Source organism: Hyalella azteca, unplaced genomic scaffold (assembly GCF_000764305.2).
Source record: "Hyalella azteca isolate HAZT.00-mixed unplaced genomic scaffold, Hazt_2.0.2 contig4316, whole genome shotgun sequence".
Lineage (NCBI taxonomy): Eukaryota > Metazoa > Arthropoda > Malacostraca > Amphipoda > Hyalellidae > Hyalella > Hyalella azteca.
This window is the reverse complement of record NW_025934536.1, coordinates 575,502-603,376: the sequence shown is the minus strand read 5'-3', so window position 1 is coordinate 603,376 and position 27,875 is coordinate 575,502. Positions and strand designations below refer to the sequence as shown.

Sequence of the window (27,875 nt, the reverse complement as noted above, 5' to 3'; positions counted from 1 at the left end):
AAATTCAGAATTTTTAAAAAAGTGGTTCTTTAATTCTCGTATTATAGTGCATAAATTATAGATGTAATTATAATTATTTTTGGAGATGCATTTACTATTCCTAGTGAAATTGAACATATACTTCTTGGAAAACATTGATTTCTTATCTGAAATATTATTCGCACCAATGACCAACTTCAATATGATAATTATTTATAAGTGAATTTTATCACAGTTTAATAATATGTACACAAAATACAATAACAAAGTAATGGATATTATCTCAGCCTGGAAAGAACAATTAAGTAACGCCTCGAGCGTCTTACCCTCGAGTCTCCTTATTTTTTTCTCTGAGGGAAACGCGCGCTGAGGGCAAAGGCGTCACGGATAGCAAAGAAAGCAGCTATTGTCGGTCGCTGCTAATTAACTTCACACAAAGAACCTGTCCGTCAATCACGGATTTCCCTTTCATCAAAAAGTTTCTGGTAAATAATTTTTACGGAACACCGAGACGCTGTGATCATATTCCGTCCTTCACGGTTCGCTGAGACTCAAAATTATTGCGGACGAAGGCCTTTTGTTTTCTTCTGCTTTATCTCAGGAAAAATATGATTTTCTTCTGGTTTATCTTAGGAAGAATATGATTTGTGATCGAGAAGATTTCGTTTTTGATTTGTTATAGTGTAGCTTTTGATAAGGAATTTGTCCTTTGTTGGTAAATCACAACAGGGTTCGTATGTTACATGAAAACATTTGTTGTTTGCAACATCAGGAAGCTGAGGTAGCTGCACACCTGTTGACCATCTCTGCATATTAATAGAAGATGACGTAATGCGGATTCACATAAAAAATTTAATATATTTACATATTTATAATATTTATAAAACATTTAATTTGCAAGTTTGACAGAAATTTTGAATATATCGAATATTTTGCTCGAATATTTGAATATATCGAATATTTTGCTAGATAGATCATAAATTGGATGTTAAGTCTTAATCGACTGTAAAAATTGTAGAAGTCAGTCATATTTAAATTTAATCAAGTAAAATTAAAATCATTCCGTTCGAGTATATGCAAACTTAATTAATTTATTAATATTAATTCATTAACAAAAATTATTATGCCAAACGATAATATAAACTATTGTGCCATTTTAAGCAACACGTCATAGAATCGGACGACACAAAGTACGCAAATTGCACGAAATCATTGCGTACTCGGAAAGCATACAAGCTCTTCATGTCACTTGGTTAACTAAAAAAGCTTTGTGAGGCTTCGCCACATCGGGGCTTTGCTTATTGATTCAACACTAATTAAAATTGGCAATGGCACCTGATGCAGCAAGGCATCTATAGCCCTGCAGCACCAATGTGTTACGAGCCTCATTAACGAATGGATAGATGAATCAATTTTGCCTGCTGTTTCATGCGCCGGTGGCTGAGCTCTCAGCTGATTTAAATTAGAGTGACATAATGAAACAATATTTATGACAGGTTTAGTGCATTACAAATTTCTTTTGGGCCCTGGGCATAAAATTTTCAGAGCTAGAAGATTTTTAAGATTTTTTTTTTTTGAAAAAAATACATTCGGGCATATTATGCTGATTAAATTTGGTACTCTGAGAAATACAATGATGGTGCCGGAAAAACTGATTAATATGACCTTAATTAAAATGATTACAGATTTAAAATTTTGAAATCACCAAGGAGGTACTTTATATTTATATATTGCTTTAGTCTTGCACGTGCAGCGCTGAGTCGCGTTAATGCCTTTACTGTCAGTCATTCGGATGCAGGAGTGCATGGCGTTCATTAACAACCTTCGGTATATTTGCAAATTTATTTTTCACTTCTATTATTATCATTATTAATCAAGTATATTTCTGGGAAACAAGATTATTTCGTCTACCAATCAATATAATTATGATCTGCTTACTTTTTCCTTCCGATCACTCTCCAATTTTTTTCCGTCCAATCACTCTTTCACTATAGGTTTGTCTTCCCACAGAGTGAACTATCAAGGCCATGACAATTATTAATGTGGCCTTGATTAATGATTGTGGATTATAGATTCACGTTACCGGATACTAAAACATGTATAAGCTGACCAGGTTTCTTATAAGCAACTCGTGCAAGTCTCTATTATTACATAACTTCATGGTTAGGCAATCGCTTTTATAGATCTCCTCTTCATCCATTCCAACAGATCTCATCGTCATCCACTCCTATAGATCTCTCCTTAATTCACTCTTAAAAATAAAGATCTTCTTCATCCATTCATAAAGATCTTTTCTTTTTCGCGGTCGTTCACAAGGAATTTAAAGAATTTCTCTTCAGAAATTCTCGGAGATGTCCTTCTGAATAATTGTCCACTCGAAAGGGCAATTAAGTGACACTCGAATAGGTCCCTTGATTCGGTGGCTGCAACGTCGATATCGAGCGAGAGCAAGAAAATAGTGCAATCCTGTCGGTCGCGGCGTTGCAAGTGAAAAAATAGCGCTTTAGTCGAAGCGATTTTGTTTTCAAATAGAAGCGAAAATTCAATCAATGTGCATATTACACGTAGCTATTATTCCTGAAACTACTGTTTTTCTTAATTCTGTCGTTATAAATTAGATTATTTTATTGCAAATATAAAATAAAAATGACCGTGATTAATGAAGAATGAGTCACGAATATTATGGAATAAAATCCTTAGGAAATTGGCAACTGATGCACCTGTTTTATTTTCTTCATATTATGTTTTATGGAAGCTCTCTATGTCGTTAATTTATTTTTGATCATTGGTCTTCCCTGTATTCTATTGGAAATTATAAATTAAAATCTTAATTTTAAAATTAAAAAAGTCTATATTAAGTTTCCGCGTTTCTTTCTGTAGAAAGTAATAGGCATATTGTGTGATCTTGACGTTTATCGTGCTGGCGTTGCAGCTGCCCCTTATCTGTACTTACCTGAGGAAGACCTAACCAGCTGATGAAAACTTTGTCCACATCTTGATGCTTAAGACCAATACTTGAGCTTCTTCAAACAAATTCCTTATATCAATGATCATTTTTTAGTGTAAATTCTTGAATAAATAATACGGTAAAATCTCGATAGCTTTTTTATTACTATCATTCCCAATAATTCATGAAAATATCACTTTATTCTAATTTTTATATTTAAATAATATTGAAAAATTCATTAATTTTTACGAATTAAACAATAAAATATTTTCCTTGCATAAATCCCTGACCAAAATTTTCGATAGGTATTAAATTCTCTGGAAATATATTCATGTTCTGAAGATATCTGCCTCTGAACATTATTTAGCCTTTTACACGAATAATGAACTGTAATTTTACCTCATTGAGCAAGAAATTTGTCACTGCTTTTACATGGCATCTGAATAATTTCGGTGAGGTTGCATACCAGTTCCCGTTGCATTCCAGTTCCAGGCTGTATATTCCAGTAGAAATTCATATAAATGAAGTGCCCGATGATCGAAATTAAAATCATGAAGCGATAGTAATAAGGAAATTAGGTGACATGTTCCGGATTGTTGGTAGCTTAATTTACATGCCATCGAATTTCTTTTATTTTAAATTGCGTTAATAACAGTTTTTCCAATGTCAATTTCGTTGTCTACACGAATGTGAATTATCTTTTCTAGTATTTTTGGTAATGCGTCCTATGTTAGCCATTTTCATTCAAATAACTAAATTGAACTAAAATGATTGATAAACATACGGAGCGATTCACGTAAACTTCCTGCTTTATATTTCGCACCAAGCAGACAGTTGTTGTAGAAAAGGGTGAGAAGTATTTATATGACAGGTAAGGTTGAGAAGTTTTGTGTCTCGCCTAGTCAATTGCCATTATGCATCGGACAAGTGAGCAGCGTGCGTTTGCTGTCAAGACTTACATTTCTAGTTGTCGTTTTGAAGAGTTGTTTTCGTCTGAGACAAAATTTTGCAGAGCGCCTCAATGTCGGTCGCAGGCCGGCCTGCATCTCCATTGGCCGGCCTTATCTCCCGATCTGGCTCCGTGGAATTTTTTCATGGGATTATATTAAATCAATTAATTGTTGACGATGACTGTCCAAGGACCATACCTCATTTGAAAAACAACATACGCCAAGCCATCGCAAACATACCCATCAATATGCCTCAGCGAGTTGAAGGGATCTTTAAAAATCGACTAACTGAATTCATTGACAATGAGAGCTGCCATTTGTCCGCTGTCATCTTTAAAAGTAAGTGATGCAAAATCCAGGTAATGTCTTTTTACAATGAAATTTATATTGTAATGAAATCATTACAATTTCTATTTTTTCTATTGTGCTTTCAAATCAGGAAGTTTCCGTGAATCAACATGCAGTTCTCCCAGTATCGAAATAATTTTGCAATTATAGTTTTGAAAATAAAAATTCGGTGTTCACACTTCCTGCCACTGACGTAGCGAATGCTTACACTGTATGCACCCAGCCTGCCATTAATTTAACGTCTCGGAAACACGTATAAAAACGCCTGCCACTAATTAATGTAGCGTGTTGCTAGAACGTACCGTATACACCCAGAATGCCATTAATGTAACGTCCTGGAAACGCCGTATAATGACGACTGCCACTGATGTATATAGCGTTAATTGAATGCTTACATCGTAGGGCAACATGGGGCAGCGCCCACACCCCTTTTTTAAACTAAATTTTTGATGAAGTTTTAATTGATACGAGGTGGTTCTTTGTGTTGTTTAAAGGTACAACTAATGAGGAATGTATAATGGGAATTAGACGCAAATAGAGTTATTCAATTTTTAATGGAACACTATTTTGTAAAAAGTGTCAAAATGGGCCCATTGCTCCACCCCTGGGGTAATGGGCCCATGGGCTTGGGGCAAGGCGCCCACCCTTGGTCCCTTTATCACAATTGCATATTTTTCGTTTAAAAATGATAAAACAACACTTTACTGTTAAAAATAAGAAAAATGTCTTTAAAAATGTGACATTCATTCATTTATTAACAACTCAAAAAATCATATCCTTAACTTGAAAAAATATTCTCTTGGCTTAAAAAATCTATCACTGACGTGAAGAAAAATATTTCACTGACATAAAAACACATATCCTTGGCTTGAAAAATATTTCCTTGCGATAAAAAAATCGTCCTTGACATGAAAAAATGTATCCTTGACCAGAAGAAATATATTTAGTTGATCAGAAAAAAATTTCGTTCCAGTTTCGTAGATAATCCAGATATTATGTGCAGAGAATTCGTACCTAATCGTGATTTCAGCCAACACCATAAAAACTTAGCAACTTTTGGCTCATTAGTGTTGACTGCATGAAATCAACTTTTGGCAAGGCAAGAGTCAATAACTCGATAAGGGGTCATAAATACGCATAACTAGAAACTAAACCTGCTGCCTTGAGGCGGCAAATCAAAAAATCATGCAATATGAAGTGTAATTTGTAATTCAAAAAGCTAGTCATAGTTTGAAAAGGTCATTGAGACAAATCTAATGATGTATAACACAAGACTTCACCATGGGCGCTTTGCCCCGTGACACGCGTGGGCCCGTTGCCCCCACTAGGTATCATTTCAATTTATATCGTGTCAACATTTTATTTTAAAAGTTAATAGTCTTAACTTGACCTCAAAATCATCCCTATAAATATTACTTTCAAAATATAATTCACAGTAATTTCAAAAGCTTTATCTACAGTAATCGAAAACAGTTCTATTTAGCAGCAAAAAATTTTTTATCTGGTCTAAAACAGTTATTCACAAATAACTTAATAACGCAAACACTTAGCAAAACGTAAATCCGTACACTTCATCCCAGTGAAACTGTCGACCGGCGGTAGAGAACACGGACCAATATCTGCCATACTTAGCGAGAAACCCGCTATGGGCCCATGACCCGCAGTGGGCTCGCTGCCCCATGTTTTCCTATAAACTAAGTCTGAGACTAATATAACGTCTTGGAAACGCCGTATAAAAACGCCGCGCCTAATATATCGTAACCGTACAACAACGGTTGCATCTTACACGGCATTTACCTCGTACGTAAGACGCCACTTGAACGCCGAAATTGTACAGGCGATCGCGAGCTCGTCGCCCGAAGCGATACCCAAAGATGGCCGCCGCGTCCATAGAAAATTTCAAGACTTGCTCAAGAAAGATGGCCGTGCCAAGGTTGTGCAGCGACCATTTATGACCAACGTTATGTGGGATAAGTTCAGTTTAACTTATAACTCCAGTTTATATGGTATTAATCCCTGCTGACATGGTGCGATGCACGAGTGTGTTGCTAGTGGGATTATAATGACGTGTAATTTTAGAAATAATTACAAATGTTGTTGCTGAATGCTTGTGATCAAAGTTATTAGAATTATTCAGGTATTCCTAGCCATAGTGAATCGGCCCCTATTAACAATTCAAGGCGAAAAAATGACCCTGAAAATCCACGTTTCGCCAGCTTCGATGCATTCAATAATTATTTTAACGAACTCTGACACATAATAGACATCGTTTCTATCAATTCTAATTGCTTACACATTTATGTTAATAGCATAGATACGTATTGTTCAGTTTACAATTGTCCATAGTTGCTGATTAGCAATTTATTTCTTTCTCATATATATAGTTTTTATTATATTTATACTTTAAATGAAATATTTTTGAAATATAGCTTATTTTAATAATTTTAATTGTTTCATGCGCTCGAAATAATGAAAACCAATCTTTTTAAGGAATAATTTGGTTAAAAATAATGCCTGAAATACGTCATTGAGATCTTGTTGGTAAACAGACAAAATTTTCTAGGGTAATATGCAAGTCTTAGGGACAATTCGATAAATGAGGTGTCGTTTGTCAGCCGTGATCGAGTGAAATGTGTTGAAGCAATTAGTGTGTAGTGTATGTATATATTATTTATTGATTCGTGAAAATTTTTCTTTTATCAAGATTTCTCCAAGGTCATCATGTGGGCAGGTGGGTAAATATTATATTTTCGTATTTTCAATAAAATTAATAATACGACTTGATTTTGCTAGAGCAAATTCCAGGGCAGTGAAGCAGCGGCGACTTGGGCATTAAATGAGTTAATGCTTTTTTAATGCAAGATAGCTTCAAGTCTAAATCTTTTTCCTGCATTTTGAAATATTAATCACTTCATGAGAAAAAATCTGCAGCTGCATTCCATCTAAATTAAATTCTCTTGCTCAGAATTAATTTTTGATTCCAAATTTAAAAAAATTTCAAATAATTTAATTTCATTTAATTTTAATAATTTATAATTTCAATTTAATTAATAATTCCAAATATGACTACCATTTTACTTTATATACGCTTTGTTCCTACATGTTTCAATACAGTGGAATTCTATGAATGATGATTGGTTCATTTATTTAGAATTGATCCGGTTAGATTGGTAGGTCAATTATTTAAAACAAACGGCAAATTTTCAAGGGGAAGCAACTGTTTCCAAATTCCACCTGTTACTTTATTGCCCTGATCTGAAATTCTTCGTAATTGGTATTGTTGCAACTTAGTTCTAAAAAACCCACAGCACAAAGAGCTTGCTTATTTAATTTAATATACCATGCCATTACGTGCAGCTATAGGCAGCAGAACGGAATTCAGCAGAGGTGACATATAAACTTAATTCTTCACTTATCACGTTAGGTTAAAATTCGCTAGCCTGGACATTGGTTAGGTGTGGAAAATATGTATTTTCCAAGTTCCGACTATTGTCTTGTTACCAAACTTGTTTTCACTAAGCAAGTGGCTGCAGAAGTCATTAATTAACATTTTAAATTTACGGAATAGTCAAGTTTTATTGCCTTACTGTGTGACGTCTAGCAACATAATTGGTTATCGTGAAATAATTTTTCTTTCACTGCTATTATGTTATTTTGCTGTAGAACTAATGGTTTGAAATAAAATTAATTTCTTCATAGTTATAAAATTAAGCGTGTAAGAGATTGCCTACCCGATTTACGCGACTGCAACTATACAAACTGTATACGTGCGCCTTCGATCGTATTTTTTAGTGCCTTACACTTGTTTATATACTTGTGTATATACTAGTGTATATACTTGTGTATATACTAGTGTATATACTTGTGTGGGCCCTTGCTAGAAAACCGTAAGACCCAGGGAAAAACGCAAGATGAAAAGGTAACCAGAATTTATCCTGAGTAACTATAGTGAATCTAAACGAAAACTTGAAGTATGAATTTTGTTGAGTTATCATCAACAATAATATTTATTTCAATGTGGTAATAAACGTTCCGAGTTTTTCAAAACAAATGTTGATAACTGAAACAATGACTTAAGATTTTAATGACTGCGAAGTAATTCAAATCGAAGATATCAATTAGAGTTAATTACCAATTATTAATATATATTAATTTTCTTCTAATTCCTACAAAATCTGTTTATTAGGGTGAAATTTGTATGGACAATGTTTGTGTAATTACCCTATACCAGCGCAATTTTAGAAAGTTTGATTTCTTGCATCCTATTGTAGCAACGTACCATGTATTTTTTTCGGTAATCAATATCTTTTGATAACAAATATCTCATGATAAATTGTGCAACCAAAGGTTAAAATAAATTTTTACTGTTGATTATTAGCCCCGTGAACAGCAGAATGAGTGAGAAGGTCCGTTCAAGGTGGCGAATTACCGATCGCAGAAAATGTATCAGCAGACCGCGCGTCGGAATGCGAGTCTATGCGCCGCCCATCTGTCCCTGCGTGCCATCACATGCGGCCAAAGGCACGATAACTCACCAGCTTTTACGATAATCATTGTAATTTTGTTGTATTTTGCAGTTTATAAATGGTTATTCTTGTTAATGTTTTGAGATTATTTTACCAAGCGTAATTAGGTTCGCAGTAATTGCTTTTCCAATTATTCTTTTTATGACCTTTTTGCGTCAAAAATTATGCTTTTCTGGATACGTTTCAGAAACCCAATCATCAGTTTCAGACTTCAAGATTTCATTTCAAATCTAGAATTAAACATGAACTAACGTGCACTATAACAATAACCTCGAGTCAACTTTCTAGAATAAATTCGTCTCGGTCTATATCGTCCATTTTGTTCTTTTTTCGTATGGTGAAACTTAGCAAATAAATGTTTAAAATCTTCAATAGATAAAGGTGCGGATTCCAATGCAGCGTTCAAGTCTCCAGACATGGATTCCAAAGCAGAAATGGACTTATTATTTATTATAAATTATTAGCTTTGTATCTATGATAATATTTTGCGTTCTCGACCTCTTTTTTTCGAGGTAAATCGTCCTTCAAGAAACTTTTATATATAACCTGTGTTTATGGTTGTTCATGCTGATATGGAACAGAGAATGTAATATTTGTTATTGATATTTGCTTGCATATTAATATTATTATTTGACAAGGTTTGCAAGCAGTCCCTAATTGAGGAGCAATTTGTGAATTAAAAGTAATATTTAAATAGTTTTAGTATTATTTATCAGAAAAGCTATTTAATTCAAGTCACGTGCTTCGTATTTTAATAAATAATATTTTAATAAATGTATAGAACGCACAATTAGGTGCAATTGGGATCTTGATATACATCGCTCTTTGGTAGATTTGGAAGGAAACTCCATTCGAAGCAAATCTCCAGTTAATAATCGAAGGAATTGTAAAAATTTGTTTAAAGAAAATACTGATGCAACGATTGCAATTAGGTTGAGATATTTAATCATTTAACTTTCAAAATTAAGAAGCATATATAACAATGTTGCGTGCGCATCTTTATCTCGCATGAAAATTCTTGCTCCTTTGTATTTTTGTCCCGATTTGATTATAAACATTCGATTAATTTATACTGCCCTGCTAAATTTTTTTTCGGATCGTGTAATTACGTAAAAGTTTTCCGATAAGATGAATTTCAGGAAGATTTTTTATAGTTTCCTGTAAACAATCAAATTTTTAGCAGGTTGTTCATGGATACCAGTTCCAATTTTTAAGAATGATGTTACGAGGATAATTCCAGTTAAGGAATTAAAAATGAATTGATCGATAAAGTAACAGATGATATATATAAATTGAATATTAAATACGAAATAGACAGTGAATCTTATTTATGGAAAATAACGCTATTATATAACTGAGGATCAGTTGATTTCACTGTCTACAAACCTCGCTGTTTGATCAATTGCCTATGGACGCACGAGTCCAATTGGCCAATTAAGCTTTGGACGCACTATTCTGTGTTTATAGACTGTCATTTAAGAGATGTTTTATGATGACAGTTACAAACATGACAACCTAATGAAGAAGACAATTTATTTCATATTTTTTACGTGACTTCTGCGTGGGAAAGCTAATGTTACTTTTTGAGACAATTCTATTATCAGAAGCAACGTCGTTATAGAGACTATCGGTACTTATCTTCCTCTAATTAGTTCAGCGGATTGTATAAATTAAGATTCTATTATTTATTATCAGTCAAAATTTAGTTTTTTTCTATACTTAGCATTTGATATTTTCCTATATTTTGAAGCTCCAAAATGTGTCGGCAGTTAAGGGATTGGGCTTTGTGTATATAGGGCTCCTAAATTTTAACAACTTGCAAGGAACAGATGATTTTGATAGCACTAATCAATTCGTGCATCAAAACAAAGTATCAACTTATTTTGAAAGACTCGTACCCAATGATATTGAGGAGCTCAGCTATCGCTAGTCTTAAAGCGCGCAGGCTTAATTAAGTGAAGCACCGCATGACGATGCTGGTGCAGGCTTAGGACACCGTATGACGATGCTGGTGCAGGCTTAGGACACCGTATGATGATGCTGGTGCAGGCTTGGGGCACCGCATGATGCTGGTGCAGGCTTAGGACACCGTATGACGATGCTGGTGCAGGCTTGGGGCACCGCATGATGCTGGTGCAGGCTTTTTGGGGCATCGCATGACGATGCTGGTGCAGGCTTGAGGCATCGTATGACGATGCTGGTGCAGGCTTGGGGCACAGCATGACGCGAAATTCTTGGGAACCTGTCATGTGGTTCCTAGATTATGTGCAATTTGATCGTCTATATCAGAAAAGAGCAACATACGAATGTCTCCCAATTTATTGATGTATTTGGGATTGTAGCTGGAAAACCCGGTATTTTATATGGTATTTTCACCTCCTATATATGCTTTCAAGAATGCTGTCGCTTCTATATGCAATTACAAAAAAGACTCTTATTTTTGTTCTTAAATACGTTTGTGTTCATAAAACAAATCGTATACAACTGAATTATAAGAACAGGGATACGCTAGGTATGGTAAATTTAAAAAAAAGTTATGAAAATTCCAAGAGAAGCATGAACGCAACAGCAACCTAATCATGTATGAAGGTGGCTGCGTAAATGATAATTTTTTGGGTTTGGTACGAAATTGTAACTTACATAACTACAAGTCTACAAGACAGGCTAAAGCATTAGCCGTTCTCTTTTACTATCATCGTATCATCGCAGGTTTTTGGCATTTGCCGGCATTTGAGATCGTTTCCATTGCGGTGTTTTTTTTTTCGAAAATGATAAGTTTTATAGGCATTTTAAGAGGTCTGGCACTCATGTTGCGAGTATTATTAATTGAAGAGCTACCGGCATCAGCACATACCAAAAATCAACATAAGTATTGACATCCAACAAGCTCAAAACTTGCTGTTAACGACGTTGTTAGTTTCAAGTCAACAACATATCTGGACCTGAACTAAATGTCTAGTGGCGATTATATTTGCTTGTACCCTAAGTTGGAAAAAATGATGGTTTGACACTTGAACGTATCAATGATACGAATGTAATTGCTTCTCGATCGCGTTGAGTACCGCACATTTGACAAAGTAAAATGTATAACTTCTCACAAGTGTGCAGCGAGTTGTGTACCCGTTAAACATTGATTCTTAGCTAAAAGTGTAATCTCACACACTAAATTGCACGTATTTTGTCGACGTTCGAAAAATGGTGAAGAGAGCAGTTCTGATCTTTATTATGACTGCAAATGTTTGGTTTATATTTCAAATATGATAGATCTGCAGCATGGGTGCATTGCACTGAGACTGAGAAATCCGCATGTCTTCCTTATCGTGTAATTAACGTTATAAAAATGCATCTGAACATATTTCAGGGTGCAAGTTTTGACTCGTTTCTATCAACAGCTTATTAAATACGATATTATACAGCTAGTTTTCGCTCCCTGCATGCATGAATGATATTCGATCTACTATGCCCTCAACAACTAAAATTCCGTCATTGCAAATTTAAACAAATCTCCATCAAAAATTCAGTCGAACACTGATTTATACGTAGCTATTAGCAGTTCAAGTCAATCCCTGTTAAAAATTCGCATCAGCTTGCTGCTTAGCTTCGTCTGTAGAACAGTTCTCCCAATTGTGATGCTGTCTCTAACTAAAATTTACGGAATCTTTTACACATTTTCCTATCGAAACAATTAGTGAATCGGATAAAGATGATCAATAATCGTCCAAAAAGTGGTTGTCGATATTTTCCATTTACTTTAAAGGTCCAATAAAATTCGGTTCCAATAATGTGAATCAATAAAGGATATAAACGTTTTAATTTTAGGAGCGGTTTATCCTGGAATATTCGTATATCGCACACTCCTTGACTAAAATTTGACTGAATTTGTATTCATGGCAGATGTTGTCGATTGATAGTGCGTGATTATAAGTGTTCATTGGCTGGCACCAACACTTGTTCATGTTGGCTCGTTGCTAGTCTAATTATATCAGTTAAAATATATTGGATCAGACTAGAGTTGAATCTCCAGTCTGACGTACTGGCGAGACAACATATGCAACCTAGAATAATCTTCACATTAATTATGATCGTTCAAGTTCATGAATTAGAATTTAATAGTGATTAATTTCCTCGAGATTTCCCATCTAACAATAAATATTATTTACATATGGAGCTCGCTCGCTGCATTACACGATCGTTTCCAAACATATGTGGAAACCCTGCACCAGATATATAGTCAATGCAACCGCAGCACAGTTCACGCATGTTTGATTAATAATTGGTTATTAAACTCACTTCGCTTCCACAAATAAACCCTCTACCACTGGATGTCACTCTCCGGGAACATAACTGTAAACTTAAATTATACGTAAACTATTAAGTGTAGCAACCTGAGGACGTTTGTACGTAACAGAGAACATTTTAAAGTTGTCGTACGTGGCGGCAACCATCAGTGCAAGTCATTTTGCGCTCACTAGAACGTATCCTTTTTGGGAAGTAGGCGCGTGACAATATTGTTCCGGTTACTCATGTCAGGCGGTAGAGGGTTAAATACTCACAATCGGTACCCGACTGCTGGTCGATTAATTATATAGTGAAGCGACTCGACTGCTAGGTACCAGTTAAGAAATTTGGAAAGTTTTTCACACGTCCTCGAATAAATATGTTCTGGTAGAAAATTCTTCAAATTTCCAAATGAAATTTCCTCAATTGGCTGCTCTCTACTGTTTTAAACTAAGGTATTGTAAACTGTAGCTTTTCATGAGCCTAATTTTGCTAGGCGTTTTGAATAAATTGTAAAATCGGTGTGTTAAAAAAAAGGGTTTACTATAACTCGTTTTCAGATGATTCATTTTATATGCCTATTCGTCTCGCTTTTAATGAAATGTTTTTACCAAAATATGTTTTTGATATTTTAATCCTTATTAGGCTGCATAATTTTACCATGACATTATACAGTAATCTTCATTATCAAACGTGTGTGCGCTATACATGTTCCTCTTCATTATCAAACGTGTGTGCGCTATACATGTTCCTCTTCACTATCAAACGTGTGTGCGCTATACATGTTCCTCTTCACTATCAGACGTGTGTGCGTTACACTTGTTCCTCTTCACTATCCGACGTGTTTTCATTTCAAATGATCACTATTCATCATAATAACATAAAAGCATATATCAGAAGCAATGACGGCAGAACGTTGTAATTACGTGTGATAAATTTTGAACTGCATCTATGATATCAAGAATAATCTAAGGCTTTCAAGCTGTGCAAACACTTGCGACATTGAACTTAATATGATCGGGTCTTGCCACTACTGACAGAGAATTTACTAACGTGTGGAGTTTCCATTCTTCCATGCAGTCAATATGTATATTTTTAAAATACTTGGTTTTAACGTTTCTAACCAAAACGGTTTTGCTAAGTTGATGTTTTCACCTCAATGGGGTTTCCACTTGCAGGAAAATTTTTGAATTAATGTTGGTATAATTCTTTATTACGTTGTCCTTAAACTTTTCCGCTTTGTTCCAGATAGTTTCATTCCGTTTCAAGGAGATCTCGCCGAAGTTCATCAGAATATGAGGCATCGAATTCGCTAGGCTCGCTTTTCTTATGATAAACTAACAATCGTATTTACTTTGTGTTTGTGATCACTCCTTATCTCTTGGCTATAGATTTTCCTCTCTCAGACAACATAATTTTCGTTTACAATTTACCACATTTACCACAATGCGCGATTTACCTCGCGATTTACGCTTTTTACCTCGCGGTCTACACGATTTACCTCGCGGTCTACACGATTTACCTTACGGTCTGCGCTAGTTCGATTTACCTCGCGATTTACGCTTTTTACCTCGCGGTCTACACGATTTACCTCGCGGTCTACACGATTTACCTTACGGTCTGCGCTAGTTACCTCGCGATCTTCACGATTTAACTCGCGATCTTCACGATTAACCTCGCGGTCTGCACGATATCCTTCGCGGTCTGCGCTAGTTACTTCGCGGTTTACACGATTCACTTCGCGATTTTCACGATTTATGTCACGATCTAATTTTTTGGTCTCCTGAAGATTGATTCGCGCGATTTAAATCAAATTAATTTTCAGCCTAGCATTCGAGAAATCATTTTGAATTTGTTTTATGGATTTTTTAAAGCGAAATATTCCAGAAAAGTAATGGTTAAAAATAATCGTAGTAAATTGTATGAAAACCTATGCTTCCATTTGTATCAGCACCTTTTTCGCGTATAGTATTCATTATAGGAGGATCTGAATTTTAATGAATAAAATTAACAGTTCGGTCATATATGTCCTAGTATTGATGAATTCCAGCGAGAATTCATGTGCAATGAATAGGGAAATGAATACGCATTAATTATTCCATGATTTATTTATTGGTATAATCTACACGAAATTATATATACAAAAGACTTGGAACAGCGAAACACGAAGACTTTCTTATACACAAACACTCGATATAACACCCAACATTAAATCTATTGCTACATTTCAACTGTACTCAAGTTTATTTAATGTACAAAGACTGTACTGTACACATGACACAACTTTTCTAAACATGAAGATATTTATTTCTCATTATAAAATTTTGGCTAGATTTATAATACAGTTAATTCGAGGTATAGATTCACTTGTGAGGTCAACATCCATTATACAAAGTTCCCGAGAATTTCTTCTTGATATGCTCTATTATCAAATTTATTCGGTAAATGAAGGATCAATATGATTCTAAAACTATATATGTACATACATATACTCTGATGGATACACGCTGTCGGTATACACGAATACATAACTACACATATGCAGTGTGGCCATCGAAACAGTTCAGGTTTAAAATTTTTCAAGTTCTCAGCCCATTAACAAATTTCAGGCAAAAAAAATTAGTGAAAATGAAAAACTTAGATTTTGTTTCAGTATTAATTAAAATTGAATCAGGTTGCATTATTAAAATAACGGAAATCAATTACATTATTCAGTTACAATTTTAATCAAGCAATTATTCAAAACGTATAAAGTGGCTCATCGATTACTTTCGGATGGTTTATTTAATGTCTTTTACATCTTATATATTTCAGTCACAGGACATTTTTCTTTCGAAGCTTTAAATTTGTTTATTAGGAAAAGTTATAGATGAAACAATGTTGAAAATAACTTGACATAACTGCATACACGATAAAAAAATGCACTTAACTCATGGCATCGAATTTTATAATGCCAACATTCAAGAAAATATATTGCGATCAGGAATTCATGAACAAGAATCATAGGCTAAATAATGTACATACACACAAAATATTATATTGAAATATGTTAATTAAACATAATTACAAGTGAATCAAGATACGGATGAACATTATTTTCAAACATTATAACATTACAAACACAAATTACATATTAAAAACTCTATAATTTATTCCTCCTACAAATCATGTACATGAAACGACAAATAATCAAAATTTTCCTTTTAGTTCAGGCTTACACGAGTGAAACTGGTGCAACAAATTTCAAAATTGACACAAAAATTTTGCATAGAAAAAATTGATGGGAAGATTTTACATAGAAATAATTTGTTGAACATAATTTTACATTAATGATCAATGTAGCATAATTCAAGATGACCAATCATAATCTCGTGTAAAGTGTTCTTGGTTGTTATTTTTATTGGAAGAAGCCGTTAGGCCTGGAAGCTGGTTGAATTCAACCGCTTTTTCAAGCACCCTTATAATTGGTTCTCGATTATTCATGAAAATTAATTTTTAAGTTTGTAAAAGTAATATTTATAACTAAATCAGATCTGTTATCCAGCAAAAATCACTTCGCGCACCTTACACAAAGTATCTAATATAATTGGTGTTATTTACATTGATACGTTACACATTACCATATTTTACAATACAAAAATCAAACAATCATTGAACCTCATGATATCTATCTATAATTTTTATTTCCTGAGTCTATAATATTGACTGAAAACATTAGTACATGTACAAACGCACCACACACCGCTTAAATAAAGACTAAAATATTTAACAAAAAGTGCAGTGGAAATCTTATAGTGGAAAATCATAATTAACCGTATCAACTCTAGAACTAAAGCCTATATACATTGACAATGAATAATTGATAATGTTCAATCACGGAAAGATTTTTAATATTTTAGGATGATTTCAAGATTTGTTCTTTGCGGAGATTATTGCTAATAGAGATGCAGCTAGAAGTTCATATTTTGAAATAGCTTCAGGTTTTGCCGGTAATCTGGAATGGAGCACTTGTTGATGCAAATTAGAACTAAACTATCATTTATATGACTAGGAGTATACACCATAATAACAATATCTCTATTATTATGTTGAATTCTTAAACGATAATGGTATTCAAATTCACCAGGGCGGAAACTACGGTCTTGGTAACTTGATCTCTTTGAAAGGCCATTTCAGAAAGAGAGAAATTGCGAGTCTGACGAGTTCGCTTGGTTCCAACGATAAATGTCGAGAAGAAACCGTAAATTTGATTATTCGAGAAGATTTAACGAAATATACGCACTTATTGATGCACAAAACATAACTGAAGACAAAATCTTTGAAAATAAAATTTTCGTTGGTAAACCTGCTTGACAAAATATCTTTGCCAGTCACAACATAAATGCCATCTGGCCGAAAGAATTTCACGTCAAAACGTTGTGGAAAAACTTAACGAAATCGAGAATACATATGAGGTAATAAATGAGGATGACTGAAAAAATTCGAAAAGCTGTACAAAGGGATGTCTGCAAATAATATCGACCGCAAAGTTACAAGTTACAGGAAATTTGGAATGACTTTGCACTTATTTAAGACGGACGCGAAACAGACGGACCCGAAAATCGACTAAGAAATGGACTCGGAAATCATTGCCTGCGCATGAGCGGTTCAAGGAGCATCGAAGAAACTGACACAAATAGTCCCGAATTTTCTTAAAATTAATGACTAGAACATTCACGCCTTGTAACGGTGTCGACTAGAACCGTTCACTTCACTATAAACTAGCCTTAATCTATTTTAATCTAGGGTTAAATATATTTCCTCTAGAAAATCAGCGAATAAATAATCTTGTTGACTTAAAAAATATTTATAAATAAATCTAGAAGAATAATTTTTCTAATAGTTATCAGGTACGAAGAAGAATCCTAGCAATTGACCTAATCAGACAATTAGAATAAATATAATTATGATTATGATTATGATTATATAATTGATTGCAGCGCTCCACTATTCTAATAACTATAATGGTAAAATATATTCAAGACATAGTTATTCTACAAGCCTCTCTCCGAAAACACCAATAAACTATGATCTATAATACCTATAACATAAAATTACTAAGTAATGAAAAAACTAGCTGAAATGATGAAATAAGTATATGATAACTAGATAAAGAAATCATTAGATGATATTCTTGCCTGGTTTTTACAAGAGACCCATTATTGCTTTACTAAATGATTGGATGACTTAAGTAATGGTAGGAATGATCAGACGCAATACGTGATTAGATGATACGCACGACTAGATGCACCATGACTAGATGGTACATGTGACTAGATATACACATGACTAGATGTGAATAGGACTAGATGTACTCAAGACTAGATGTACGCATGACTAGAATTGATGTACACATGACTAGATGCACACAGGACTAGATGTACTCAAGACTAGATGTACTCAAGACTAGATGTACTCAAGACTAGATGTACACATGACTAGATGTATACGTGACTAGATGTACACATGACTAGATGTACACGTGACTAGATGTACAAATGACTAGATGTACGCATGACTAGATGTGATGTACACATGACTAGATGTAATAATGACTAGATGTACACATGACTAGATGTAATCATGACTAGATGAATTCGAGACTAGATTTACTCAAGACTAGATATACTCAAGGCCAGATGTACATATGACTAGATGTACTCATGACTAGATAGATGGACATATGACTATCTAGTACACATGACTAGATGGACACATGACTAGATGTACACATGACTAGATGTACATATGACTAGATGGACACATGACTAGATGTACACATGACTAGATGTACACATGACTAGAAGTACACATGATTAGATGTACACATGATTAAATGTACACATGACTAGATGCACACATGACTAGATGCACACAAGACTAGATGAACACGTGACTACATGTACACATGACTAGATGTACTCATGACTAGACGTACTCATGACTAGATATACCCATGACTAGACGTACTCATGACTAGATGTACTCATGACTAGATGTACATATGACTAGATGTACTCATGACTAGATGTACATATGACTAGATGTACAAATGACTAGATGTACAAATGACTAAATGTGCACGGGACTAGAAGTACACATGACTAGATGCACTCATGACTAGATGCACACACGACTCAATGCACACTCGACTAGAAGCACACGCGACTGGATGTACACATGACTAGATGTACACATGCTGAGATGTGCATATGACTAGATTGGCGTATGACTAGATGCACTCATGAATATATGTACAAAGGTTTAGGAATAGACATGACTATATGCACTAATGACTAGATATACATCTACCTAGATTTTACACGGGACTAGATGTTACGCATAACTATATGCTCACAAGACTAGATGGTACACTTGTCTAGATAGCATCCATTTCTAGACGACTGTCACGCCTACAGATGCTAAACAAGACAAATAAAATTTACAAACTAATCTTACCTAAACGATAAATAAAATACAGGAAATATACAGGAAAAAAACTTTAGATTGACATCATAAAATATGAGTGAATACGAAATATCTAACCGGGATTCATCGATTATATATAATTATGTAATTTTCATTAACATGTCTACTAATTTTTGCTACCGGAGGATTTAGAACAATAATTAAAAATTTATAATATAAAAAATCAAGCAGGAAATTACTCAGTTCTGAAATATACTGTAGAATAAATCGTCAGAATATGGAATTACTAACTAAGACTATTCCTGAGTGCGCCTATCTTAACAATAATGCACTTAATAATGAACATTATAACTTAGAAGAAATTACTTTCTTTAATAATCTAATGAAAGAGCTTCCCCTATAATTTATTTAGTATATAAATAATCATATGTTTTTTAATGTTGATTGGGTCTTCTTACCCTTTTTCTACGCATGCCTACGGCATCTTAATTAATCCAATCAGATTGCCAATGCTCCCCTTTTGGAACGAATCAATTCTATCCAACCGTTATTTTAAATACAATATAAACTAATAGTTCCTTGTTTTAGGTGTCGCCCTTACAATTATTCTACGTGCATATTTATACAAACATACATGTGTTTTCTCCAACCATATTTTTGTTAATTTTTCACATTTTCTAACTAAATCTAAGCCTTAAAAATACGTTATTATTTATCGTATACCGAATGTATATTCATAATGCTATTTCTACCTAAACTGTTCATTTTTCTTTCAATTAAATCAAACAATAAATACTAAGTCGTTATCCAAACCATGCCGTTACAAAATCGTTACATCTGAGAATCAAATCTACTACATCCTAGGATGGATTTTTTCTTTTAATTTTAACGTTCCGAGTTCGATTACAGAAGTGAAATTATTGGAAATTAGGGCCAAAGGTTGAAAATTTAACAATTTATTCAACTTTTCAATATCGAAATAATTTTGCCTCCATGCTGAATGATCATGTATCTTTAAACTATTATTAATTAAAATTGAATAGAAACCTAGTTAGTTGAGTCAATATGCTTACTTCTTTTAACCTTTTTTCTGTTTGGCATGAAAAATTTATTTATGCCTCTTAATAATAATTTTTCAGTTACATTTTCTCTTTCGCAGTCATTAATAATTAGGCTTCCTCAGGACAGACTTTTGAATTAACAATGAATTTAAAATTCCGAGACTTATAAAAAGTTTACATTAAGGCAAACTTCGTAAAATGTATTATGGCACCTGACAGAATCACGGCATGCAAGAGACTCTCCGATTTCACTTCACCTCCACACTGGACGAATTCTTTCACTTATTACAATGGTATACGTACCTTTGAAATGGTAAACTTATTCGTCAGTGAAGGGCTAGAGTTTTTGAGTTCAATTAAGGGCTTTCAGATTAAACATCGAGACTCTGAATTATTGATTCAAATGGAAGCATGACACGCGTTGGTCATTCATTTTAGACGAAATTTCTTTACAACATGAAATAAGCAGGTTTAAATGTCATGTGCTATTTTCCGCTTAAATCGATTTTAGGTTACTTGAAATATTTAATAAGGTTTCCATCTTTTACGTTGAATGCATTAAATAATCATTATGAAGTTCAGTTTCGATAGTTCAAGTGACAGCCAAAAATATGAACTTATTTACATGGAGGAGCCGGTGCAGTGCTGCCGATAATAGTAATTCTAGCTAATTAATTAAATTTGAAACAAACTACGAAATGAAATCTTGAAAAAAATATATCTATGAGTGCCAGATAACGGAACGAAAAAATTTTCCCCATTTCAGTAAATGAGAGAAGGGAATTGAACAGCGGAGTGCTGCAACATGAGACGTGTGATGCGCACGAGAAATTGAAATACGCAATTCGCAATCTTGAAATCGTAATTTGCACAAAAAATTAATTATTTCTGTTATTTAACTAATAGTATATGGATACAGATCTCTCAATTTTCTAGCTGTGAGATTTATTACAATAAAAAGAACGAGGTTCAGAAATACTGAAACGAAGTGCGAAATCAAGTTTCGAAGTTCTGTATGAAGTGCGAAACTAATGTACGAAGAGCATGGAAATGCGTAAAGTTTCTTACGAAGTACAAAACTCAATAACTGATCATCAACACTAGCTTATTAATTTTTAAACCTTTTATTCAAGTAATATTCAATCTCGTTAGTGATTTAACTTACGATAAGCCGACAAGAATATCAATCGGTAGGTTGCATTCTGACAAGGGCATGAAAGACTTGCCAATAAAATTATTTACAAGTATTAAAGTACACTCTAATTATAAGGAATATTCCTAAAATGACTAATATTACGGATAAAATTACTTTATCCACAATCTAGAATATAAAACCTACTCAAGTAATGATAAATCAGATGTGTGGTGCGTTCGTGACAGTATATTCCATTAGTAACAGTAAAATACATTATTCACAACTATAGACAGTAATTAATATTTTAACCGATTAAGGTAATGGAATGCTTCCAGTACGGCGTTTGAAAATATTTTTTCTAGGTACGGCAATAGAAACTTGCATCAAGTCTGTGAAGGATTTTTTTGAGTGTTTACACTCAAAATCTTTTTTTTGTATTGAGCTTGCGGTAAGAATGAGAGCATCGGCATCGTGTGTGTAAACCAATTAACTGTTAAGAATTGCATCGACTGAACCACGAAAACAATGAAACTTTTTCTGGTTCAATCTAATATGAGGAACATTGCATGTACGTATTGCATATGTTTTTATTGGAATTATTGCACCAATCTGGATTGCACTCTCGAAGAATTGCACATGTCCCTGCACTCCCGCAGAGATTGCACCAGCTCCCAGCTTCGCGGTCTCCAACCGTGGTAGTCACTTATACTGAGATCCCCTGATAACATTTTGGATTTGCAGAAATTAAAATTAAAACGTGTTTTTTGGTTTAAAGGGAAATGCCGAAAAATACGATTTTGTTTTACTACATTGAAGTTTTAAAGTCGTTTCGTGAATCAATATTCCATAAGGCTAAAGCACTTCTGTGACCTTGAGCGAGCCGAACTGGACAAAAAAATTTTCTTAACTACGAAAATTTACGCTCAATGGAGAAAATTCCAAGAGAGACTAGGCCATAGCATTAATTGAATTTAGTTCTCAATGTTTGGCTATTAGAGTTATTAAGAATTTTCAAAATGATGAAAGTTTGAATTCAAAAGAAGTATCATGCAAAGCGGGAATGAAAGTGAATGAAAGAATTGAAAGGAAACATGCAGTGTAGATCTCGTCTGTGAACCAACGGTGGAGGTCCAATAGATTAATTATGAGAGAATAGATGTAGAGTTTATTTAAGGATTAGATCTGTGATTGCACTCTACCCTTTATCGTCGTCATTCATGTCCACTCCATTCGAACTATTAATGAAACTCGAGCCTGGATTGTTGATTGATATCGACAATAAATGGTGAAATTATGCATTTAAGTGCTGTGTTGGCCAATTGTTTTCTTCCTTACTGCAAGCAAGAATTTTCATTTGTAATTTTTTTTATGTTTTTTATGTCCATCATTATGCTTTGTTTTTCTTGCTTTGTTTCGAACAAATTTAAGACATTGATGCAAGTTCCAAGCCACCCGTAGTTTTTTTCGTGTTTGATCTTGGACTGATGTAGCCCACTTCATTCACCTTGAATGCTCCTCGCTCTCAACGTGAATGAATGAAGAGAAACGATTCCCGTATTTCAGGAACAGCAATTAACTTTTTTTTTACATTTTCTCTATTTGCTGGCGATGAAATCGAACGGTTACAATTTTCAATTTTTGCTCAGCCAAAAATACGCGTAACTTATAATATACAATTTACAAAAGTATATTGTTCCGAACACTTAAAACTAAGAAAGACAATGAAGTAATATTTTCTAATGACTAGGACAATAATTCGGGCATGAGGAGACTGGATGAAATACTGAAATGCCAACCTGTCTGTAAGGCAGACATCTGTTATTATAACTTAAATACATTAAAAACTGAACAATACACCTTGATTCATGAATTCCTGATCGCAATATATTAAAATGAATAAATGACATTTATAAATATTCGAATACCTTATTTTGGCAAGCCAATAGTTGCAGCAGGACTGAAGTCATTTGAGTGTGTATCAGCAAGATGTTCTCAGAACATCACTCCAATAGTCATACTGTTCGTAGACGCTCTTGATGACTTCTTGTGAAGACTGAAGTCCCGTAGAGATCATGATGCGGAGGTCTTTTGAAGACCTCTATGGTATGAAGAATAATCTTGGAAGACCAGATTCATATGATGATGGAAATAAGTCTGAGATCGGAAGTTTAGGTGTGCTGAGTGGATCCAAACGAATTGCAAGCTTCGTTGCGCGGAAATAGTGTTTTGGCCGAACATTGGCTTCTATAATCCACTTTGAAATATTCATTGGCATATGACAATCATAACCATAAGTATTTAATATATTATGACGAACTATTTACAGAGTTTTTGTAATACGGCTGTAATACTTTTGATTTGTTGGTTCTTGATGAACGATAAAATATTTCATGAACTAGCCGAAATTTGAGATGGTCTGTGCAGAAACTGAGCTGAAAAATGAAGAGGTTGACCGCTTGAATATTGAGGTCTTGGGACAGCCATGGAAGAGCCGCCGAAATTAGAAGAAGAAGCTAGATTACTAAGAGCAATTTCAACGAAGCCATTTCCTGCTGTAAATCCGGGGTGCGATCGAGGATCTCTTTGGTGTGCAGTGGCAAAATGAATTGCAAGCGACGTCGGTGAGAAGAAATTTGACTGGCAAATGTGGCATTTAAAAACTTCTGTAGGTGAAAATGGAGGGGACAACATCGGTGGAGACAAAGGGGAAAGCATATGGCCAGCTGGAATACGATTTTGGACTGTTGGCACTAGAGAGCCGCTATGAGATTGGTTAACTGTGTCGGAGATAGTGTGTGTAAATGGAAGCTTTTGGGGGATAGGCTGTACAATTGTACCTGAAGATTCTTCAGGCTCTCGTCGGTGCGTTAACAAGTGCTTCCGGAGGTAGGCTTGCCGTTTAAACGATTTAAAGCAAATAGTACAATCGAATATTTCGCTTTCCTTTCCATCGGAGACATCGTCTTCGGAAGGAAACTCATCTTCGTACGCTGCTTTCGAAGTAGATGGCTTAGGTTCGTCATCGGAATTTTTACTCGACACAAACCCGGTATTAGGTTTATTTAACTCATCGGATGACTTGGGTGTTCCAGGAGCACTACCTTTCGGTTTGTGCCACCTCCTGTGTGATGCCAGGTTTGCAGGACAATTAAAAACCTTATCGCACTCAGGACATCGATATTCGACATGAATGATCCTCGAACATCGATGTTGCGCCAAGCCAAAAGCATCATCGTAAAGCTCTTTACATAACCTACAGACATAGTCCCCGATTTTATTTTCTATCTTGGCAATTTCAGCTTTGGCTTCTTCTGTGACTTCGACAACATTATAAGCTGGGTCGATATCTCCCTTCCGGACCACGAGGGGTGCTTCACCCTCCCCCAACTCCCTGATGATGGTCCCTGATACCGGAGACGACTTGTCTTCATCAAAGTTGAGGCGCCTCGAGGCCTTTGTTTTCTTCGGGGACTTGGATTTTTTATCAGGTGAGAACGACGCTGCAGGTAATTTTCGTTTCAATGATAATCCAGAAGTACTCGGGGACTTTGTATCTGATTTCGATGGAGTACCCAAGTGTGGGGATAAATTACAATTGGATGCTTGGCCGCTGAAATTACCAAATGGAGACGATGAACTACTCATGGCAACACTAAGGTCATAAGCTGCTCGAGCGGCTGGTGACGTAAGAGGTGAAGTTAATTGGCCATTGAGCTGCTGTCTTTGCTGACCAACGAGAGAATTTGCTATTGAATCCGATAAATGTGAGCCTAGAGGAGACACGAGAGAATTGTTTGTAGTCGCGAACATATTACCTGCACGAGTGTCGCCGCTGACAGGTGGCGGCAGGGCCTTATAAAGAGGGTGGTCGATGACAGCCGTGCTGCTGAATGGACGGTTAATCGGCTTAGCGAGCTGATTACCAAGAGGAGTGGAGCCGTGGGGCCAGTACAGGGTTGGTGGGAACAGGTGATATGGACTTGTTTCAGGGACCGAGACCAAATGTGACGATGATTTTGACGATTCCCATATAACTCCTTCTCGTCCGTCTCGGTTTTTATTTTCTTCAAAAGGCATTTCAGCTCTCTTCCTATCGGATGATAGATCGTTGTCGCTCTCCCGCGCTGCTTCTTCATCTTCTTCTTCATCATTATCGGAGTCTTGTTTGCTTCCATCATGGACTGAATTTTGGCACTTGTTATCATAGTCACTTGCTTCAACCCTGAAATAATTATTATTAATCAAGTCTTTCTTCACGACTAAAGCAAGAGGTGCTATCTGCTCATGATCCAACGTTCCCCGCAACGGACCGAGTTTTTGATCCTGGAATTCTGGCCGTAGACACAACTGCTGTCGGCTAAGGATTTCCCTTTGAATGGCATCGCGGTAAAATGCTTCTCTCTGCAGTGCATGGTTAGCAAGGGCTTGCTGGTAGAGACCCGGCAACAAATGATGGTACTGCAAATTGTTCGTTCCATCTGACGGACTACTAAATCCTGAGTCTGGACTGCCGACAAAAAATTCTCGATCTACGACGCCGCTATTAAGATTCGTTCCTGATTGACATTTGCTAAGAACTCGAGTTTTGTTACCTGCAGTGGCTTTGTTGTTGATGTCAGGCAGTTTCAGGGCTCCAGGAAGCTGCGAGTCAATTTCCGTGTACCCTAAATCTGCCTCGGGCTCCACGCTTCTCTTGCCGCGGCTGCTGAAATCAACAGGTTCTTCCTGAGCCTTCTTCGTGGTGTCGCTCCAAGGTCGGTAGAGCAACAAGTCGACACTTGACATCGCGTTACACTCGCATCACTTTCTCTTTTTATTAGGGTTCTCATTACGATCAGTTTCGGAATTTCGAACTTCGTTTTCCATTTCAACGAGATTGAAGTTAGTCTGAATAAATACGAGGGTTTCAGTTTTGAAAAAAGTCAAGTCGTTTTTAACCACAATCAATGTTCCATTTTCACTACAAAGTTTCAGATTTTACGTCAGGAACTCAACCAAAATGTTCCGTTATTCAGACATCAGTTGATAAACGAACAAAGATGCGCAATGTTCACAGACAAGTATCACTGGAATCAGACTGCCTTGTGTCGCAGAGGAACAAGGCGCTGAGCTACCTGCCGTGACCGCAGCTGGTAGCTGACTGACGCTCGGGCTGATCCAAGCCTCGGGCTGCGGTCGTCTGGCTGCTGGAAGCCCAAACAAGCCTGGCTCAAATAGAGGCACCTGGAAGTCCGCGTTCCCACACGGCCGCCTCATTGGACGCGTGCCGACATGGCTCCTCCCTCTGCCAGGTGTGAGGGCACGTGTCGTATTCTTGTTCATGTTGTTGATGTTGGTTTGTGCTACCCTCCCGCCCTCGGCTGGGGGGTGGTGAGGGAGAGACTGCCGTGAGCGCAGCTTCCCCAGCAACAATATCAGCAACCATGACTCTGCATCTCATGAATGACGTTTTTATTTTATATTCAACCGCGTGATGAAACCAACACGTCTAAACTCCACACATGGAGTATTTTATCGGTAAATATTATTCGCCAACAAACATTTCTCCTGGTAGAGAAGGATCGAAATTTGAATGAAGTCTGAACAAATTTCAAGGAACTCGTCTAATCGCTTGCAATAAAATTTCAAATTGGATTGGAAATCATTGCTCTGGAAAATATTGTATAGTTAGTTTGCATACGTTAAGAATAGACTTTCCTTACTCTCGCATCTTGCTACATGTTATTGAAAACGCATCTTCAATTACGCTGCGAACGCAAATAATATAATACCATAATAATGAGCACAATCATTCTTTAATAAAAAATGAATACATTTCCTGCCAATCCTAAACGTTAAATGCATATTTTAATGATTAAGTAAGGCTGGTTTTCGATGGTTTTTATCTACAGCATTAAGAATTTTCCATAACACGATTTATCCCTTTAATATGTAGGAATTTGTAAATAGCAACTTCATTTTCCTTTAGCGTATATCTGTAACAAGCATTGAAAATTATTATACCGAAAAGCATTACGTTTTCAATTCACATTTTGGACGATTCTTTGCAGCCAACCCGTGCAGGCAGAGATCCTAAATCTCGTGGAACTTACGTTCCGTTTCCTACGTTCCACGGAACTTACGTTCCGTTTCCTAGCATTTCCTCTGTAAAGTCCCACCGAGGATCAGCCGCCAGTATTTGTG

General features: G+C 35.5%; 1 protein-coding gene across 1 annotated transcript; it reads right to left on the bottom strand.

Moving 5' to 3' along the window:
• Positions 1–16,308: 16,308 nt before the first annotated feature.
• On the bottom strand, positions 16,309–26,744 carry LOC125177709. The gene has a single exon (XM_047879963.1). The coding sequence runs from the start codon at positions 26,475–26,477 to the stop codon at positions 24,081–24,083; it is 2,397 nt and encodes a 798-aa protein (XP_047735919.1). The 5' UTR covers positions 26,478–26,744; the 3' UTR covers positions 16,309–24,080.
• Between the last annotated feature and the right edge of the window lie 1,131 nt (positions 26,745–27,875).

Bases quoted from the DNA above. Each gene is read 5' to 3' on its own strand.
- LOC125177709 (XM_047879963.1), bottom strand. From the start codon at position 26,477: ATGTCAAGTGTCGACTTGTTGCTCTACCGACCTTGGAGCGACACCACG.